Source organism: Diorhabda carinulata, chromosome 3 (assembly GCF_026250575.1).
Source record: "Diorhabda carinulata isolate Delta chromosome 3, icDioCari1.1, whole genome shotgun sequence".
In the NCBI taxonomy this organism is placed as follows: Eukaryota; Metazoa; Arthropoda; class Insecta; order Coleoptera; family Chrysomelidae; genus Diorhabda; species Diorhabda carinulata.
The window spans coordinates 12,935,853-12,957,656 of record NC_079462.1 but is presented as its reverse complement, the minus strand read 5'-3'; the positions used below and the strand labels follow the sequence as shown (position 1 = coordinate 12,957,656).

The 21,804-nt window shown below is 34.2% G+C and overlaps 1 protein-coding gene across 2 annotated transcripts in view; it reads left to right on the top strand.

Moving 5' to 3' along the window:
• LOC130891080 (sodium- and chloride-dependent GABA transporter ine) overlaps positions 1–21,804 on the top strand; it is a 57,088-nt gene extending 35,284 nt beyond the window's left edge. For both annotated transcript variants that reach the window (XM_057795607.1, XM_057795608.1), the window contains exons 2-10: positions 818–1,011; positions 1,872–2,006; positions 2,646–2,868; positions 5,508–5,775; positions 8,191–8,419; positions 9,636–9,748; positions 9,811–9,951; positions 20,585–20,962; positions 21,477–21,804. In XM_057795607.1, the coding sequence (XP_057651590.1) occupies positions 818–1,011; positions 1,872–2,006; positions 2,646–2,868; positions 5,508–5,775; positions 8,191–8,419; positions 9,636–9,748; positions 9,811–9,951; positions 20,585–20,962; positions 21,477–21,776 (1,981 nt within the window). In that variant the 3' untranslated portion in view covers positions 21,777–21,804. The remainder of the gene's footprint in view (positions 1–817; positions 1,012–1,871; positions 2,007–2,645; positions 2,869–5,507; positions 5,776–8,190; positions 8,420–9,635; positions 9,749–9,810; positions 9,952–20,584; positions 20,963–21,476) is intronic.

Genomic DNA, 21,804 nt, shown 5'->3' with positions numbered 1-21,804 from the left:
TTATAGTTTGTTTTTAAATCGAAAAAAATAAGAATAAAGATATTAATATTTTAGTGAAGAGTTGGTTGCGAATCTTTAAACAGAGCCCATCGATCTGGAAAGAAGACATCCAAAATTGGCTTCATGTAAGAAATATTTATTTCGACTCCTCTTCGAGCTGAAATATTAATGTTGAATGCTTTTATGGAAGTTGCATACTATATTCGAAAAGTTAATTAGCATAAGATGTACCGACAGTTGATGAAGGATCACTAGATCTACTAAATTGAAAAGACAGGCTACATATCGAATTAACACTCGCTATTCGATCAAGACTATTTAAAGAGAAAATTGAATAGGACAAAATCTTCAGTTCTGTGAAAGTTCACAGATAACTTAATGACACCGATGTGTTGTGTTTTGAAAATCTTATTAATAATTTAGAATAAAATAATATTTGTGATTGGTCGATTTCGATCATTTCTAATAAAAATTTCTTTAGACAGAAATTGTATTTCTAACTTAGGTAGTCAAATATAACTATGATATTTCTAATTCGTACTGTATATGATGAGTTAGATTATTTGGATGAATTTAGAGTGTAAAGGCAAAACTATATTGGGAAATATCCCAAGGAGATAGTCTCTTATGTATGTGACTAATACAAACACACGTACATATATGTGATTGTTGAAGAGTGACCATTTATGATTAAGTTATAATTGATGGAAAGATTATTTCTCGTTAATACGCAATTCTTCACTGAAATCGAGTGTGAATTCATAAGAATAATTCTATTTAAAATTGGTTTCATTCACATAATACGTTCTCTTTGTAGACCTCCAGAAGTATACAATAATGTAAATAATGATACAGATAATGACAGCGACGATGAAGATATTGAAGAATTTGTGAAACCAAGAAGGCAGCAATGGTCAAATAAGTTACAGTTTGTTCTTGCTTCTGTTGGCTACAGCGTTGGACTTGGGTCAATTTGGAGATTTCCTTATTTATGCTACAAAAGTGGAGGAGGTAGTATATTTCAAAGTATCATATTATGATAAAATTTGAAATCACTTTTCGGGAACCGTAGGCTATTATTCTTTCACAGCTAATATGATTTGAGTAGAGTTATATCTTACTCATAATACGAGGATTGCTAGTTAAATTTTGAGATAGACAAATAAAAACAACTATTTATAATTGGATATAGCTTTATTGTTTTTCAAAATATCCTCCATCGAAATCAATACACTTTTGCATGCGCTTGAATCAATTGTCGAAGCATTTTTTCCATTCCGATTGAGGTACCTCCAAAGGATGTAATTTGAATGCTTCTTGAGGTGTAGAAAACCGTTGACCTCGCAATTCATTCTTAATCTGCGGGAATAAGAAGAAATCAATTTGATGTTTTGACTGTTCAAAAATGTTTTTGTCTGAATCGATGTATGCGAGTTCGCATTGTCGTCTTCTGCGTTTGGTTTCCGTGATTTGTTCGAACAACAATCGACACGAGCTTTTTTTTTGAGCGATTGTCAAATTTTGCGGTATCCAACGCGGACAACTCTCTTCTACAGCCAAAAGTTTATTAATTATTAGATGTATGCAAATATGCCTCAATCTCTCACATGGCAATCTTGCAAGGTCAGTTTACGCACAACAACAATTCACATTAGTGTTGCCATATCTCAAAACTTAAGTAGCAACCCTCGTATGGAAGTGTACATTATTTTTCATACCCAATATTTTGTTCACATTTCCATTCATATTGTATTCATATATTATGGAGTGAATAATCAAAAATCTTTTTTTTGTTTGAATTGAACTAATTAACCGATGTAGTATGTACACTGATTTTGGGAATACGAAATAAATATAATTTAATGTTTTAGCGGTTTTCCTTATTCCATATGCGATTATAATGGTTTTTATTGGCGGACCAATGCTGTACATGGAGTTAGCCGTAGGTCAGTTTACAGGAAGGGGTCCGATTGGAGCTCTTGGATATTTATGTCCATTACTTAAAGGTTTGTTTACATATAAAAGCTAATTAATTTGCAATACAAATAAGATTACAAAGTAACACGATAGGTATTGTTCTGGCTTGAGGTTATTAAAAAAATTGTATCTTGAATATTTTTTATAAGACATTTATCCTCATATTATACTGTGCTGTTTGAATTAATTTGGACAAACATGTTTTTCTAGTTTGTGTAAGGCTGCAATTGCTAGAGGTTGTGTGTAGAATTCACTTTGATTATAAAAAATTAGAATTTTAACAACGTTAGAAAAGATTAAGGGAATGTAAACATCTGCTACGACATCATATCCAACAGACTGTTAACATCCTTCTAAACGGAGATTTAGGGTTTTTTCACAAGATATTGTACTAGAAGTTTAGTTGTTATTTAACGCATGATGCATTCTCTAAATTATAGTAAATGATGAATAAAAGCTAGGGTTTAAGAAAAAAAATTTTTTTTTCATTTGTATCAATTAGTTCAAACATTCATCATTGTAGTCACTCCGGTTTTTAAGACCACCTAATTATACACTTGTTAATATTTTGGTACCATATTTGTCTGTATTAGACGTTTAAATGTTTCAATAACCTTGTATATAATTACTTTGCACGTAACTAAATGAATAAGTATTTCTTATTTTAGGAACTGGTATTGGTAGTGTTGTGATTTCATTTCTTTTGTCAACATATTACAGCGTGATAATAGCATACGGCATTTTCTATTTCTTCACCTCGTTTAGAGTGAATCAACCATGGGCAGATTGTGGACATCGATGGAACACTCAGTTTTGTTGGGATCAAAGTAAACATTATCGCAATGAGACAAAACCTCTATATACTCAATCGCCAGCCGAAGAGTTTTACGAGTAAGTGGTAATTAAGTAAAGTTTATATGGTAAAATTCATGTACCTAACATACTATACTATATTACTATCCTACATCAACCCACCGAATATTAACAAGACACGAAGAGTCGCTCTCATAGAAATAAGCTGGGCTTACAAAAGCGTGCTGATACTATTGATATTAATGATATGATATTAAAAGACGAAGGAAGAAAATTTTAAGTTGTTCATTTGGTGGATCTTAACATTTCGAAATAAAAATAATAATTTGCAAGATTTATAGTTATAAAAATTCACAAAATACAAAAATAATACATACCCTTAGAAAATTTATACAGGTTTTTCCAAATTAGCAAAGTGCTACAGTGAAATACGGGTTACGTAAACAAATGAATTCAATAATGTTTCCCCAATTAAAATTAACAGATTTTTAAAAATGTTATAAAATATTTAATTTGATGTTGGTTTTATCAATTTTTTGGAAGAATAACTATGTTTTATATTTTGGGTTTGCAAATTTAAGTGTAAAATAAATACGCAGCATGATATAGAGTCTTGAAAAACATTTATGAAGAAACTATTCACAAGGATCCATAGAAGGCACAACTCTTCCAAGTTTTGCTCCGATATTTCTGTGACAATTTATTGAATTTTTTAAAAAGAGTGTTTCTAATTGTTTGATATATTCTACGATATTACTTGGCCATGTTTTAAAAATATTGTAGTTTCTTTTTCAATATATTTTCATCATTAATTATTACACAGGTAGTACAAGAGTTGTTGAATACATTTTTTTAATAGATAGCCAGTAATATAAACAATAGCATTGCCGTCCGGATGTAAAAGATTTCTATAGTTGCATGAAAAAACTTTTAAAAGAATTATAACTCGTTATCATTGGTACAACGATATTTACAAATATTTTTTAGAATGTCAGGAGTTATTTGGAGCAGTATTAATATCTTTTATGCAATTTACATTTTCAACCTTATCAAAATATTTCAATGTAAATAATTTTTTGAAGGCATTATAAAACTGATTTGGGGCTGGATTTCTCGAATTTCCACAACAATTTCTTACCCATCCAGAGAAATTATTTAGGCTCTCCCAACTTAGGTTCCTTGCTCCATAAAGTTAAAACAGAACTTACCAACCATTTATAAAATGCATAGAATTATTTATTCATTCTTTCACGTATGTCACTTTTCTATCTGTTTTACCTCTATAATTTATTTGCTGTTAAATTATTCAACAAACATCTTATTTCTTCAAAAAATTCCACTTGTTTGTCGAGATAGACGACAACAGCACTTTGTAGTCAGGATGACTTTAGTCACATTGGTGTATTCGTAGGGATGCCAACAGTATTTTATTTATATATTGTTTCACGGAACTTTTTTCCTTAGAAATACTTTCGAACCCAAGATTGTGAATTCATTATCCATATACCTAGTCATAATTTTTGAAATTTATATGGTTTGTTCTAAAAAAATTAAAAACGTCGTGATTTTTGTTCATGGCTATTAATGCTATCTCGATACTGAATTTTATTTTTTTATTGCCTTTCCAATTTTTACAATTCATGGGGATTAAAGACATAATAAGTTCATAAGTTATAAACAAACATTCAAAACAATAAAACTGGAATTTATAGGAACAACATTTGAAAAAAAGCAAGAGCTGAATGGAAATAATTTTTTTCTCGTTAATCGGCACGAATCCGCGCAGGAGGTGGATTTCCTAGCGATTTTCATTATGAATGTTTTTCATTGTAAAAAAAAATTAAGAGCTTATTAAAGTTCAAGTTGCATGAACTTAAATTACGATCAAAAAGCTGAATCATCAAGATGAAGGTAAACTAAGACTTTCTGAGCTAAACTATCTAAGCATACTAAATTTTCTCGACAATGTATTTTTTCCAGCGGGTAAACATACTTCGGCGGAAAATTTTTACTTTTAATTCTTATCTAATAAACGAGTTCCTTCGTGTCCGATTAAATTATTTGAAAAATTGCAATCTACTCTTAGTCAATGTAATCTTAGAAACATTATCAATTTTTCATTCGTTATTTATACTTTTTGCATGATTATAACTGACATGCTTGGAAATATCCGACGTTTTCGTCCGTCCATAGTTTACTCGTACAGCAGCTTAAAGCGACATTAATAGATCGCCTAGTCCAATAAATACCTCTTTTTTCCATTTCCAGTATTTTTTCTTAAGTATGACAATTGTATTTATAGATTTAAAACTAATTTCCAACCTACGTTTTTTAAACTATTTACTATACTTTTTTTATAAACAGGATTGAAAGGTTGGTGTAGTGTTAGTATGTTTAGTATGAATATTTTTTGAAAACGATTCAATGTGTTGGTAGTATAGTATACTACCTATCTAAGTGAAGATATGCATTTGAAAAGATAGCTTCCATTAATGAGGAAAAAATTAAAAGAAGTTTTTATCCATTTGTATACAATACGGGAAGTTAATAATTAAGATTACAGCTAAGGCGACATATTAGCTATTTTTTACTATAATTTATAGATTCATAATTAAATATTGCTCGTAAATCTACAAATATTGAATCCCCACATAGTCATTGCATATTATTTAATATTAATGAATCATCGTTAACTTAATTATACCTTTCGTTTTTAGCATTAAAGTTCTTCAGATAAGCAAAGGGATTGAAGATTCAAACTTTCTTAGATGGGAACTGGTAGCATGCTTGATCTGCGCGTGGGTTTTGATTTATTTTGCTATTTGGAAAAGTATAAAATCTTCAGCTAAAGTTCGTTATTTCACTGCAACATTTCCCTTCGTTATCATAATTATTCTACTCATTAAATCTTTAACCCTGGAAGGAGCTGATCTGGGTATGAGATATTTCTTCAAACCTAAATTCGAGTTACTCCTTAATGCAAAGGTAAGTCATTTCAAATTTTTCACCTAACTATATTGTTACCCATATCGTTTAGTAAGATTGATCATGAGATAAAACTAGTCACGAGTAAATCATCTATCATATTCCAAGATAATACACACAATTTTTGTTTTTTCAGTGAAAATTATTTCCATTGACATATCAGAATTATTTTATTTCATTTCATTGGAGTGAGTAAAAAAACTTGGCAACGATTTATTTATCATAAAAATAGTCTCTCGTGAGAACTATGTTCATCTTTCAAGTTGATTATGACAAATGCTGGTAAACTGAAATTGTGGACTCTTTCAGTACATTTCTACAATTTTATTTCAATAATATTCCATTGCCGACAGTAACAACATATTCCAAATCCACGAATTGATGCTATTTTTATTGGTAATATCCAAAGCTGTCGAATCTTTTTTTATCAAAAATAAGGGAGCGATGAACCTATAAAAGTAGCTGCGATTCATGGGAGGGGGGCTGCAATTTTGGAGAAACTTGCCAAAGATGAAGTTTTTTAATATTGTGAACCACCTGTTAAAGTTGATATAAAACATTGATTATGTATATAATATTAAAACGATGCATTTTATCCTGTTATACGTAGAAGATTATTAATTAAGTTAATCAAGTTTTCCTTCGAAAACCCTGATTATGAAAGAGATTCTCGTGAAAATAGTATCTGAAAATGTGATAGTTTTCTTAAATATAGAACTTATTTAATTTACATTTGTGATAGTAGTAGTAATTATTACCGTTCCAAAATTCAATTCACATGAACCAAAAATTAGTGCGATATAAATATAGTAGCCTATCTGAGCAGTGATGGAACCACTAACTGGAAAATGGAAATTGCCGTTTTAAGTGAAATTGCAATGATTATGGTATTCTAATAGTTAATACTATAGCATCATAAACTTTGGTTTCACCCTTATCGATCTATACAGGCAAACAGGTGACAAAATTCAATGTTCAATGTTTGATTGACTTTCTTTTTACTATGGAATACCATAGTATCTCTTATTACCTTACGTCCCGGGTTGTAGACGTAGGAAGTGATATTCAACCTCAATTAAATTTATTGAAAAAATAGTATCTTCGCATTAACTGTGTATCCACAAGAACACAACGTCTATATATTAAATATAAGGCTGGTACTTATCTATCCGGGATAGTTGCAGCCCTCAACTGTATTCCAAGATGTTGGAGTAATTTGAATTTGTAGTTTGGTCGTTGAATCCTTTGTGGTTGAAACTCCCAACTGGGCAGCTGTAGAACTGGGGGAAAAAAATAAAATGAGGAAGGAATTGCGAAAGAAGGAATGAGTAGAAAGAACATAGAAAAAAATTAGATTTATATTTTTTAAAACATAACCAAATAAGAATATGTTCAATTCTATCCATTTTGAATAAATAGAAAATATGAATTTATATGAAAACTATCATACAAAGTTGTCTAAAAAAAAAAAGGAAATCTATGAAGATAACCGGAATTTTTGTGAGCAAAATGATAAAAAAAAGAAAAAACTACAAGCGAATATAAAGAATAAAATCACCACAAATTTACTAAAATTCACTCCAGAAGGGAAGGGTGTATCGGAGATGCGACTAACTAATGGCATAGTAACTGTTAGGGAGGTGGATAAGTTCAGTTCTTTGAAAACTGATCTCAGCGCAAAACAGAATGACCTTTATTCTTTAGGTGAAGCGGCAGTATGCAACTTCCATTTCAAGCGCTAAGAGTTTTAAAAATTCAACCACGCCATGGTGGTGTTATTTAATAAAAAAGGCTAAATCTTTTTTCATTATAAAACTTTGGTTATAGAAACGTTGACACACAGAAGATTAGAATTGCGCCATGATTTAAGGGTGATTATGTCACTAGATATGAAGTGTCATGATATCAGGGTTGCTCCAAGAGAAACAAGTATCGTCTGCACATAGACATATTTTACCACTGATGTCTAGATAGGCAATGTCGTTTATAAACAGAAGAAACAAAATAAGGCCTAGTATTGAGCTTTGGGGCACTCCACATTCTATTGGCTTACAAGAAGACATCGTTGTATCAACCCTTACAAGCTGACTTCTATTGGTAAGGTGTGAGCTATTGAAATAGAGAGAAAAAGATGAGGATGGTATCAGTTGGAATGACATTTTAAGATTTACTAATTGAAGAAACAATATTCGAAATAATATAAAGTAACAATTCTTACCTGTCGGTGTTCTGTGATTCAATTATTTATTTCAAAAAATAATAAGACATTTTGAATATATATATATATATATATATATAGTATTTATAGAATATTTATAGTAAAAATCAAACTAATCTCTATTCATGTTACTCTATTACTTATGAAAATATTGTAAAATATGAACAAATTTGAATCGTCTTTTTTTTTACTTTCAGGTTTGGGTGAACGCCGCTAGTCAAACTTTCAACTCTATGGGTTGTGCCTTTGGATCAATGATCTGTTTCGCAAGTTATAATAAGTACAATAATAGTATTTTACCAGATACAGTAGCAGTGTGGGTTGTAAATAGTATAACTAGTTTAATTGTGGGCATTTTTGCCTTCGCAACAATTGGAAATATAGCTACAGAACAAGGAACATCCATCGAAGATGTTGTAGATGACGGTATGAAATGAATATTTTTGTATGATACCTAACAAATCTTCCTTAAGAACAGTAATACTCAATCATTTGGTTCTATTCATAAGCTGACATTGCTATGATTTTTAAAACTATAGGTATTATTCATTACTGGTGTTTCTATGGTCAATTAAGAACGAAATATTATAAAGAGATTATAAGAGCGGTATTTGAGATGGTAAAAATCACCACATATCCTAGATAAATATAATTATTTGGAGCAACCTTATAATCACTCTACGACATAATATACTCATAATATCTTCAGTTATTCATTTGTCTATATTCATGATTTGTAAAGAATAACATTAAAAGTGAAATTTTCTTGCTTGTGCTTGTGCAGTGGAGAATCCATACAGCATCGAAACAAAGGTCTGCTCTAAGCTATAATTTGAAATCGCATCTCCTGAGATCAGTTGTGTTGAAACTTTATCCATTCTTTCGCTGTGAAGAAATACGTGATCCTCTGAAATCTATTGCTTGTATTCACTTTTCACATCGACAGAATACAAAACAGTGTTAATTCTAATCTATTAAACAGTAAAGTTGAAAGTTTACCGTAATATTAATACAATAGCACGCCATAAACCATAACTATTGTTCATTGTGTGATAAAGTTTATCCTGCTTAAAACAATTATAACAGTAGATTGAATATCCGATTATTAATGGAAATGACGGTTAAAGTCAAAATAGTAACCTACCATCTATTATATCAATGTTCAAAAACGATAAATAGTTAGAAAACTATTTAAACTTCATATGATGAAAAAATAGTTTGTTTCAATTGGAGTACTTTGTTTATTTTATAAGTTCATGAATTAACATGAGCTCCAGAATAATGTTGCTATGTAATAAATTTGTCTCCTTCAAACAAAAAAAAAACAATTGTGAAGTCTTGGGAATCTGTTCAATGAGATAATTAAAATAATCAATTAACCATGTATGGGTGTAAAAACTTATTTAGGAGATATACAATTAGCGATTATGTAAAAATGATTCCATTTTAAATAGTACTTAAAATTAAAAATCAACTCTTTCAATAATTATTCATTTGTTTTAACGAGAAGATAATCTTTTATAATATTATAAGTGGCTTTTCTTTGAATTATACTCATAGTTGGAGGTTAATGAATGTTTTGAAACTTTCCAAATTTGTTAGAGCTTTCTAAAATTAGTATTTTTATATTTCATACATATAGGACCAGGACTCATATTCGTCGTGTATCCGCAAGCTATAGCTAAGATGCCAGCAGCTCAATTATGGGCAGTGTTCTTCTTCTTTATGCTGATATGTTTAGCTCTAAATAGCCAAGTAATTGATCAAATGATTCTAGATAAATTAGCTGTATAAAGTTTCATTAAGATTTTTTGTAGTTTGCCATAGTGGAAGTTGTAGTGACATCCATACAAGATGGTTTTCCTGGTTGGATATCTAGGAACCTGATGTGTCATGAAATTCTGGTTCTGATTATCTGTGTTGTTTCCTTACTATGCGGGATTCCTAATGTCACTAGAGTGAGTAATTCTTAATATTTATATTAATGAAACTAAATGTACGCACATGATTCAAGTTGAAGGCCAATTTGATGAATTATTCAATATCAATTTAGAATCTATTCTGAGGTCATTTCATCTCAGAATTAACCATTAATTTGTCTACAGAGTAAACAAAAAAAATTATAATATAATGATCCAGATCTCTTTCAAATAATACTCATAATTTTAGCACATAACTGTTAAGGATGATGTTGAAGGAATCAGAGTAAGAGCTGAAACATGCAACATGAAACACGTTTCAAATAAATATGTAGAATAAGCATACTGTTGTATGTTATAGTATATTGATAAAATATTTTTCTTGTTAAAGTGAGATCTTAGCAGCAACCGAATTTCAAACATCCAGTACATTGATGCGACTCTTCAAATTAAATGACTCTCATAACCAGCTTTGTACAATTATCAATTACTAAGTAATGGTATTATAGGTATCTTTTCCTATCTAGTGAGGTGAAATTTTTCATTACTTATTTCCTTTGATATTCAATACTTTTGTGCATGAAATAATTGAAATAATTTGGTAATATAATCATTACAGTCCTAAAATGAATGCAAGTTTTTTTAAAGTCTCTCAGTAGACCCCCTTTTGTGAAATTGTGTTTGCAATATCGGTCCTAAAAACTAACCTGTATGCTACGAAAAGGAGAGGGCAGATGTTCTAGCAATACACACACGTGCGCGAGATTAGTCCCGTCCCTCTAAGCATCCACCCCCGGATAAATCCGCGGATGGATGCGAAGAATAACATTTCATCATTTCCTGTCATTTCGACAGATCCTCCTCCTCTTTCACGTCACAGCTTCGCGCCTGGGCTCCTCCCTATCCCCTGAGATCTATGGAAGATTCTGGGAACTATAATCTATAGCCTGTTAGCTATACACTCTTGTCTCCTTATTACGTCTTAATGTGTGCGTGTGTGTTTTCGCTGCACACTTTCCAACCTTCTTCGGCAAGAAAAGATCTATTCCCCTTCTTTACAATTGTGCCCGATGTATAACTGGCTTATGATGTGTTCTCTTGTCCCTCTTGGGAAAAAAATTTTTCGTGTTTTTTTTTTAATTTTTTGTTTTTTTTTGTAAATTTTTTACTAACCAAACTTAACCTTGTGATCCTGCTGTTCTCCGTTTTACTTTACCTGTTTTCTTAGCAGCTAGTGCGTAGCTGCCTCCAGCTTGATTGGTGTTCATTTAGGTACCCTCTGTAGTTGACCGAGTGCTTTGTTCCGCAGTTCTTACGCTTTGGCCCTGTCCTGCTGAGGGTGTAGTGTAGTGTGCAGTGCACATCCATATTGCACGTGTTTTGCCCTTGGTGAAATCCTTGGCATCAGTAACATTGTAGAGGTATGTCGTGCCTTTTCCGCTCAACCACACTTATTTTTGTGTGGCATAGATACCTAAGCTGTTTCTGACGCGGAGGGGTTTACTGCTAGTACTTTTACGACTAGCTTCCTTTCCTTCTCTTTGTTTAATAGGTACGGATAGTATACAATATCTTTATGCTCGCTCAGGAGAATCTTCATTTTGTTGAAATCCTCTTTTGTCGTTGTGGTTCTTTTCGCAGTGTGAATTCCAATTTTACACTGGACATCGATTTTCCTTTGCACTAGCTGCTTCCGTATTGCAATACACATGAGTGGAGACTTCAATTTTATTGGAGGTAGGACGGAGTGTTTTCTCCTCTTTTTCTTGCGATTTTTCCATATTTTTACTTAGAAGTTTTGCCAGGTTGGCCTCCATCCATTGAATTGTTTCTAGCAAGCTGTTAAAAATTTCGATGCTATTTCTAAAAATGGATAAATCTGCACTGTTTCTACGCATTTTTATTCATAATATAATGAAAGGCGGTGTCTAAGCGTAGCTACCTGCAAAAGGAAAAAGTTATCAGGGTCTTACCATACCACCTGAGTCAGTTTTCACTACAATTCACTGATACATGTGTTCAATCGATAAAATCTTTGAATCAACATTTTTCGATAAGGACATGAAAAAGGGGCGAAACCCCAACTATGGTTGTCGCATAAGCGCATCCTATGGTAGGATGGCCTATGTAGTTTTTTTTTACAGAAAAATTATTTTTGTAGTATTGATATATCGTCGCCTTAGAGTATAAATAAGTGTGTTTTTAGAGGAAAGAGAGAAAAATTCATAAAAAAAAAGAAAGTAGTTGGTGTATTTAACAAAACTTTAAATAAAAATTTCTACTTTTTATAATCTATTTTGTGATTTAGCAGGGTTTTTTTGACTGTGTGTGTGTGTGTTTGTGTTTAGATTAATGAGGTGCAGTGGGGAACCTTCAAAAGGTACTCGCTTGGATGAACCTTTCTTACCGCACTAAACCTTCCCTAACACCTCTGACCATGCTCCTGGAACGGTGGTTCCCCGGCGGCACTCTTTGTAAATACTAATTCGCCGGGGCGTTCTTATATGATGTTACTGTTACTCTTCGTACGTGGTGCGGAGGTCCTTGATGATGGTCTCTGAGTACTCCGCTACCTTGTTCCATGCTGCTTGACTCTTCAGCATGTGCTCCACTAAATTTTCTGGACTGATGGTGTGGTCCAGGTTCCTCTCTAGTTCCACCCGTGTCTCTTCATAAAAGGGGCACTGGAAGAACACGTGCTCCGCATCCTCGGTCCCATCGCCGCAATGATGACAGTTTGGGGAGTCACTTCTCTTGAATCTGTGTAGGTATGCCCGGAAGCACCCATGTCCAGTCAAGAGCTGGGTGATGTAGTACCCGACTTGTCTGGGATAAGTCGATGTGTCCACCGACCTTTCGTTGAGCAGTCCCATCTCTCTTGCCAGAGACAAAGACTCTCAGGCCTCTCCTCGTCGCAGAGGACCTTCCGCTGCTCTTCCTTCTTCCTCCTATGTTGCCGTTGTCGTTCTCCTGCCAAGATGTCAATAGGCGGTATGCTGATGCTGACGCTACTTTGATCGCTGAGAGCCGCTGGACTGATGACATTGTCTAGCGGTATGATGTTATCTCCAGCGATTTTGCCCACACTGGTGCTCCATACAGCAGTACGGAGCTGACTACAGTTGCCAGTAGTCGTCTCTGGGTTTGTCTGGGGCCTCCGATGTTGGGCATAATCCGTGAAAGCGCGCTCTGGACTGCTGACGCCTTCCTGCTGACGCTAGCTATATGCTCCTTGTATTTTAGTCGGGCATCCAAGACTACTCCAAGGTACCTAATATTGGGTACTGACTGGATGTCGTTTTCGCCTACTCTAATGGTGCTCCGCCAAAGACAGGTCAGCTGAACGCATCCACTGTCTTATCCTCTTGATGGTTGTGGAGAATGCTGCTTGTAGCTCCTCCAGATGTTTCGTCACGAATGCAACGAGTGTTGTGTTCTCTGGTAATTCTAGGTGGAGAAGACCGTCGTACATCACGTTCCACAAGAGTGGCCCCAGGACAGAACCCTGAGGTACCCCTCCCGTTGTAATGTTGGGCCATAACGAGGGGTAGAAATTAAACAGCGATTGAACTTCACCATTTGTCTATTGTCTTAATAGATTGGAATTATCTTTTACAATGAATTGATGACACATAATATTGGTTCATAAGTACGATATAGTTTACCTACGTAGACAGTAAATTGCAATATCACCAAAACATAGGTGGCCTGGTTATAAATAATTAACAGTTAGTGTACAGGGTGTATACATAGATATAGATATAAAAGAATAAAATAATTGACTTAAAGGGCACCACATCTCCCCCTTTTGGAAGAATGGACTTCATTTCGGTCGGTAAATGAAAAACATTCAGTTTCACGGAAAAAAGAAATAAGAGAAATGTGTTGCTGATAACATTAGAAATACAATTCATATTCCACATCTAAAACAACAAAACAAAAAAGAAAAGCTCGTTTTTTTTGAAATATTTACTTATGATATAGGGATCCCTTTTTCTAAAACTAAATATTAAATCCCAAAAATAATTGTTACCCAAAAATATGTTTCCTATTCCTACTTAATAAATAGTACTTAATCTTAAATTACTTCCGAATCGCACACTATTTATATATTAATTTGTTCACTATATAACTGCACTCTGTTTTTATGCACTGTATTAATCTTATTGTCCTTAAGGTTTCTTAGATCACAGTTCACATTGTCGCAGCTAACGATTGAGAATGGGCCTTTATACCAAGGATCGAATTTTGATCTATTTTCGTTTGTTATCGTCACAAAATCTCCATGATTTGGGTTAAGATATTTTGAATTTTGATCGTACTCTATTTTACGTTTCTCTTTTGCCATAATTAGAAAATCTTTAGCTCTCTGATGAGAATTTTGTAAGCGGTGTCTAAGTTCTAGGTAGTAGTTGTCGGGGTTGTACAACGGGTCAATTTTGTCAGTCAGGGCGTTTGGCAGCTCAGCTCTCCTCCCGAAAACAAGTTCAAAGGGTGTATAGTCATGATATATACTGGGGGTCGTATTGTAACAGAAACTATAAAATTTTATCCATTTATCCCAGTCAGTGTGTGTATCGTTAACGTACATCCTAACATACTCGTTGAGTACCCGATGATTTCTTTCACAGCCACCTATACTCTGGGGATGGTTCGCGGTGGAGAATTTTTGTTCGTCTGCAAACTTGTTTTAACACTTCGTTTTTGTATTCCGTTCCCATATCATTTCTTATCTCGCGCAAAGGACCGTAAATTAAAATCAAGTTTTCAACTATGGCCCTTGCGATAGTTAAGGCATCTTTATTGGGTACCGGTGTTATGACAACATATTTTGTCAATTCGCATTGAGCTGTAACCGCGTAACAATTTCCGTCCGATCTCTTAGGAAATGGTACTATGGTGTCTATACACGTAATATCGAATGGCCGTTGGGGCGTCGGTGTGAGTACCATCGGTTCCCTATGGCCAATTTTACTTTTATTCATGTGACACTTTTGGCATGATTTGACTTAGTTGGCTATGTCCTATATATTTTTCCAACGAAACTTAGCTCCAATTTTCTTTGAGAGTCGCTTCTGCCCGCAATGACCACCACCAAGGAGTGGATGATCATGGTACTCTGTGACAATTTTTTCTTTTATAATATATATATATATATATATATATATATATATATATATATATATATATATATATATATATATATAATATGTTAAAATATATAATATGTTAAAATTTTGCAGATTTTCAGTTTCGATTTTAAAGTTTTTAATTGTCTCATTTTCCAATGTCGTATTTAAGACTTTAACAAATGGGCTATTCGGGGACGCAATACTGCTGGCTATAAAAACTCCAGGGACCAATTCTTGGTTTGAGATAACTACGTCCGATTTTAGATTACATAATTGCTCTGCTTTTCTTATAACTTCGCAACGAGGTGGAATAATAAAAGTATCGTCATATGGGCTATTAAAAATTGGCAAAACTATTTGGTTATTATGAATCTGCACTGAAATAGCTCAATTTTCGTAATCTAGTATACATTTATATTTAATAAGAAGTCCCTTCCTAGTATACCATCTACAGGGATTGGAAATTCATTTTTAACTACATGAAAAATATGATATACCGTTAAGAAAAACTTTTGTACTGGTGGATGCAATGGAACTTGTATAGCCTTTGGTAACCCCTTTTATTCGGATGTTATTTGTTCTATTGACTATTTGCTCACATTTAATTTAATGAGGGGAATATTTTCTTTACTATCTCAATGAATTTATTATAGTTATAAATCAAATTTTTTTAAAACTTCGTTTCTTACTCTACTTGATTTGGGGACTAATGTCTTTAAAATTCTCTTTCATTAATTATGATTGTTTTTATATCGGATAACCTTGTAAAGACCGACTCCCAATCAGGAGGCATAAATTAAAATAATTATATAAATACTACTAAAGCCCAATAAAATAACCTAGCACGACTAACAAACGTAACTAATTTTTAAAAAAATACCTAAATTTATTTTAAAACAGAGCGTTATTAAATATGTAGCTCAGGCACTAATATTACATCATAAACTTTAATTAATTATATATAGTCTATATTTGTTCAAAAAGAATTCTGAAATGTGATAAATTGTCCATCCGTCAACGTTCCATAAAAAATACTAAAATCACATCCCAGCTCCAGCGTTGCGTTGTGTAGGGTCTCTTTTTTTTGCCTGGGATTATTACCTAAGTATACTACTACTCCTTGTACGATGTATTGCCACCCCGGTTGCTACTGGTCCACACTCTCCATCTGACACTTCCGTTAAACATCAGCGGTAGTGGCCTGTGATCTTAAAACCATACTTCGCGAAATGTCTCGTTTTAAACCTCTGTGGTAACCCTTTCTAAGCTCTAGTCCTACTATAACTAGCAAACTGAACATAATAACATAGGTGACATGGTTATAAATAATTAACAGTTAGTGTACAGGGTGTATACATAGATATAGATGCACCACTGGTCCCTGTTCCGTCTCGTAGTGTAGTAGTCGATCGCTGAAATACGATCTGACCATCCTTTGTAGATAGTAGGGTACGCCCATTTTATCAAGAGCCTCCAAGACTCGATCCCAGCGGGCCGAGTTGAACGCGTTCTTGAAGTCGAGGGTGACGATGAGACAATACTTTTTGGAACTGCCTTCCCATCTCTTTCCTGAGATGACTTCCTTCGCGATGTTCGTGACGAGCTCCAGTGCGTCGTTGGTAGATTTGCCCTTCCTAAATCCGAATTGGAATTCGGAGAGTTGAGGGTTGATGTACTGCTCTAATTTGTCAGCCACCATCCGCTCCATGTTCTTTCCTTCTGAGTCCAGCATGCAGAGTGGACGAAAGGATGATGGGTCTTCCGGTGGTTTCTTCCCTTTTGGGAGAAGAACCAACCTTTGCTGCCTCCATCGGGATGGGAATACACCTTGTCGGAGGCAGGCGTTGTACATGTCTATGAACATGTCCGGTCTCGCGGCAATTGTAATCTTGAGTGCGATGTTGGGCGTGCCGCTTGGACCTGGTGCCTTGCCGTTCTGCAATCTGCTGCAGGCCTTCATGAGTTCTTCCATGGTCACTCCTGGGATATCCATATCTCCATCCTCTGGGTGGTGTCGGGACATGTTGGTGTTGTTGTGGGTAGGCTTTTGATCCTATGCATGGTTTCTTCTCAGTTCCTCAGTCGTTTCCCTGTCTCTCTTACGGGCCCTCTGGTGTTGCCTTCTTCCCCCCTGGCATTCTCGCCGATGTTGTGCGATGGTCGAGTTCCACCAGTGGACTGGTGTTCGGCCGTTACTTGGGCGACACCTTGGTATTGACGCGTCGCTAGCTTCCTCAATGGCCGCTGCTATCTCCTCTGTGATGCCTTCAGCAGTTGTTGACTGATGCGCTGCAGATCCCCTCATCACGAGGTTGAAGGTCTCTACGTCCAAGTATTTGCTATTCCAGCCCACTGTCTGCCTCCTTATACCTCTTTGGCGCTGCCCGTTTCTGGAGTTGATGTTGATTTCCCAGATTATAGCCTGATGGTCGCTATTTGTGAACTCCTCATCCACCTTCCATTCACATCCCCCTCTCGCAAGGGCGCTGCGAGAACGTCAGGTCAATGATGGAGCTCGCGGCGCCTTTACGAAAGGTACTCGTAGTCCCCTCATTATCATTGCTACATCAATGCCCAGTTCTCTAACTCGCTGTGTGAGTAAGTCCTGGGCTGCCCTGCAGTGATTGAGGTTAAGTTGGAGCACTCTCATTTTCCGTACTCAACACAGCTCTTCTGGCGTTTTGGAAGATAGGACATCTCCATCCCTTGGCCGTATGCCCACAGTCACTCTGTGACTCCTTCTCCCTGCAGAGAATGCAGCTAGGAGGATTTTTGCACACTGTTGCGTTATGCCCGTCTTGCCCGCACTTAAAGCAGGTTTTACTGCGGTCTACTTTCTTTCAGCAGTGAAGGGCTTTATGGCCGAAATGCCAGCACTTGAAGCATCTGCTCGGTGAGACTTTCTCACGGATGCGGACTGTGCCCCAACCTACTCTGATCTTACCGAGCATTGCCGCTTTCCTCGCGTGGACGGCCGGCAGACCACCGCAATTTGCGACGAGGACCAGCTTTATCTTTGGTAGTGCGTCGGTGGTGAGATTCTTTAGGTCTGGGATATGGTCTTTCAGAAGTTTGATTACCTCATCTTTGTTTACCCATTCGTCAAGGCCCATGACTTCTTCAGCGTTGTGTGTGTGTGTGTGTGTGTGTGTGTGTGTGTGTGTGTGTGTGTGTGTGTACGAACTTTCATAGTTAATATCAATAGATACTTTAGGTCGCAGTGCATACGAGACCCCAAATTTATACATACATACATAGTTATGATTCAAAAATACATTTTTTATTTAAATATCTATGTAACCTTACAAAAATTAAACTGCACAGATATTAAAGGTACTTACCTTTATTTAATAATTATCACGAATTGTGTATACAACTCGAAGTAAACAAAGAAACTCTCAATTATTGAGAGCACTGAGGGACAGCAACAAAGACAAGTACAAAATGACAGTGGCGCTGGATTTAGTCGAGAAGTTTGAATAGTACGGATTCAGTGGTTTTACTCATCACACATTTTCATACGTTCTGTCTTGATTTGAAGTAACCGTTTTTCTCAGACGATAAGGCATCTCTTTTTCATTCGATTAGTATAATAAGTAATTTGAGACCATACCATAGACCATAACTATGAGGTTATTCAATAGGCATCATTTGGTCAAGGTTCGGCGAAATGAGTCATAATATGAATGTGATGAAATCACTCATTATAATAATATAAAATAAACATCGACCTCATTTGAGAAGTAATTTATTAATATATTTATTACAGGTAGATACTAGCCACATTATAATATAATTATGCTAAAAATGGTACATTTGCCTAAAATTAAGAGAGAAAGTATCACAAAACAGAAAAATTATTTTTAAGTAAAGAGAATCTATTCGTCATTCTCAGAACCGTTGAAATTGTCAATTTCAATTTCAAGATTTAATTCCTTTCTATTAATTGACAGTAATGAGTGGTACCAAGTATGAAATTGGTGAAAGCTATGCACACAGCGTGTGTATGTGAGGAAATATTGTAACATCCTTGTCAGATTACCAAATTATTTTCTTCCCTGCTTTACTAATATTCTTAATAAATGTTACATTATACTTATACATCTTGCTCCTGACACATTTGGAACTGGCATTTTATTAATTGTTTTCTGTTAATTATTGTTGTCTTTGATTTGATATCCAACTTTCTTCACTACGTTTTGACCAACGTGTTCTTCTCACTTAAGAAGTAGTATGCTTCTCAACACTTATGGAAGATCATTTGCTGGAGCGTTTCGCTCGGTTTTTTCTATAATTCTTTTCTCCTACATAAAACTTTCATTAAAAAAATAAGAATCTTTAAATTTACGACTAACATCATGTAGAATACTCATTACAGTAGATATATTAATATAAAAAGGGCTTATTAAACATAAACGTAGTTTATGAGAAAGCTATAGTAGGTATATACATTCAAGTTTCATAACAGATCTGGTTGGGTTTATCCCTAATTACATTAATTCCGACTTCTTCATAAATATAATGGAATACTACTTCATTGTTTGAAGAAGTCTGACATCTATGTAATTAGTAGTGACAATGCACCTACAACAAATCTGGTTTAACAACCCCTAGAGAATTAATTAAAAATATTGTGTCTAGTAAAGTAGTATTAAAATTCACTTTCACATCTTAAATTAATTTCACATTATTTACAATATTTTGTGACGTATGGTAAATTTCATTTGACTTGAACAAGTATTTTGTCTCTTAAAATCATATTAAAAATTATTAATCGGTCAAACAAATATTATTGTACAGTACCAACAAATACCTATTTGTTATTATTATCAATTATTTTTCCACAGAAACTGAAAATAACACAGTGTAAATGATAAAAACAACAATTACCAGCAAGGGTTGAATTACAATTTTTGATCAAGTCAGGTATACAAACTGTCAACTAGAGTAAACAAATATTTTACCTACTTTAGAAATTGACCCAGGCACATAGTCAGTTTTACTTGCAATACTCAATTCTCACTTACTACAAAGAAGTGACCATGTTACTTAGGCATATTTTCTGTTTGTTCAATGTAGTTATTGACATAGACATTGTTCATCAATAGCAGCTTCGCACTTAATGGAGGAAGAGATTTTGACACTATTCCCTATATACATCTATGTATTAACTTAAACACAAAATCCAAAAATTATGACTTAGTCACTTCTATCAGTAAGCTGTATAACTACTACTTTCAAAATGAATCAAAATGAAAATCCCAGTTTCTTGTTATCTAGTTATGTAGATTAATGGTTCCATCATGTGTGAAAAAAGATTGCCAGTATTTTTCGTTGAATAATACACAATAATGCACACTGCAAACGTGTCATATTTAAACTGACAATCTCCCTATCTAGTCTTTCACTACAAGTATTACTTGAGTGGAACATATCGTATCGTATACCTATAAACCTATAAAAAATACCATATCTAATATATAGTCACATGAATTTTATATTCATGTTTTTTGGAGGAAATCATGTCTACGCTGTTTTAGGGTGGAATATACTTTTTCCAACTAATAGACCACTATGCAGCATCTATTTCCATTATGTACCTCGCATTTTTCGAAGTAATAGCTATAACATGGTTTTATGGAGCTTGGAAGCTTAGCAAAAATGTGAAAACTATGACTGGAAGGCATCCTGGTTACTTCATAAAATTTTGCTGGTTGATAGCAACACCACTAATGATTTTTGCTTTATGGGTGTTTCTAATAATTGACTACGAACCACCAACTTACAACAATGGAGTATATCATTATCCCGTTTGGGCAGTGGTACTAGGATGGATCATAGCTGCAATGTCTATTCTGTGCATTCCTGTTACAATGATGATTGTGTTTTTAAAATCTCCTGGATCCACATTTAAGGAGGTTAGTATATTTGTTCATGTGATAGAAATTTACAAAAGACTAATAGTAAAGAATGTGTATTTACTCAAATATCAAAATATTGAGGTCTCAATTTATTTGATCAATTCAATCGTAACTAAGCTGGAATTTCTGGAGATTCTTACTAAACACACTGTATACACCAGCACTTTACCAACACCCACAATTACACTGTCTGACGCGCGTTTCGATAACCAAGTTATCGTCTTCAGAGACTGAAGGTAAACAGTTTACACACAGACAGTGTAATTATGAGTTTTGGTGTAGAGGTGGTGTAAATAGTGTGGTCAATTCAATCGTATACAGAGAGTAGGAAAATATACTCTAAAATTTTCTGGGCGGGGTCAAAATTCTATTGATGATAAGTTTGTAGTTTGAAGAAGACAACTAAATTAAACAGATTCAATTAACACTTTCCAACATAAAGTTGAGGAGTGATTATTTTAAATTTAAATAGCATAACTGTAGAACTAATAGAAAAAAATATTTTTTTTAGAAATTGAAAAACTCAATCAAATCAGATATTTTGGAAAAATGTCCTAAGTGTAGTGAGATGGATTGCGATTGTACCTTAGATGAAGATGAAGGACCTATGCTTATTGTAAAACCAGTAGTTGAGATGAAGAATATTAAAGAAGAAAAGACTGCAGAACCATTATTTCCTACTATCGATAGTAGTACAATTCTTCAAAATCATGTCGAAACTGAGCATGTAGAACCAAGTGAAACAATCAGCGAATATGATAATGTTGCAGAACATGAGAAAAAAACTGAAAATGATGTAAAAAATGAATGATATTGTGTTAATAAAGTATAAATAAAAA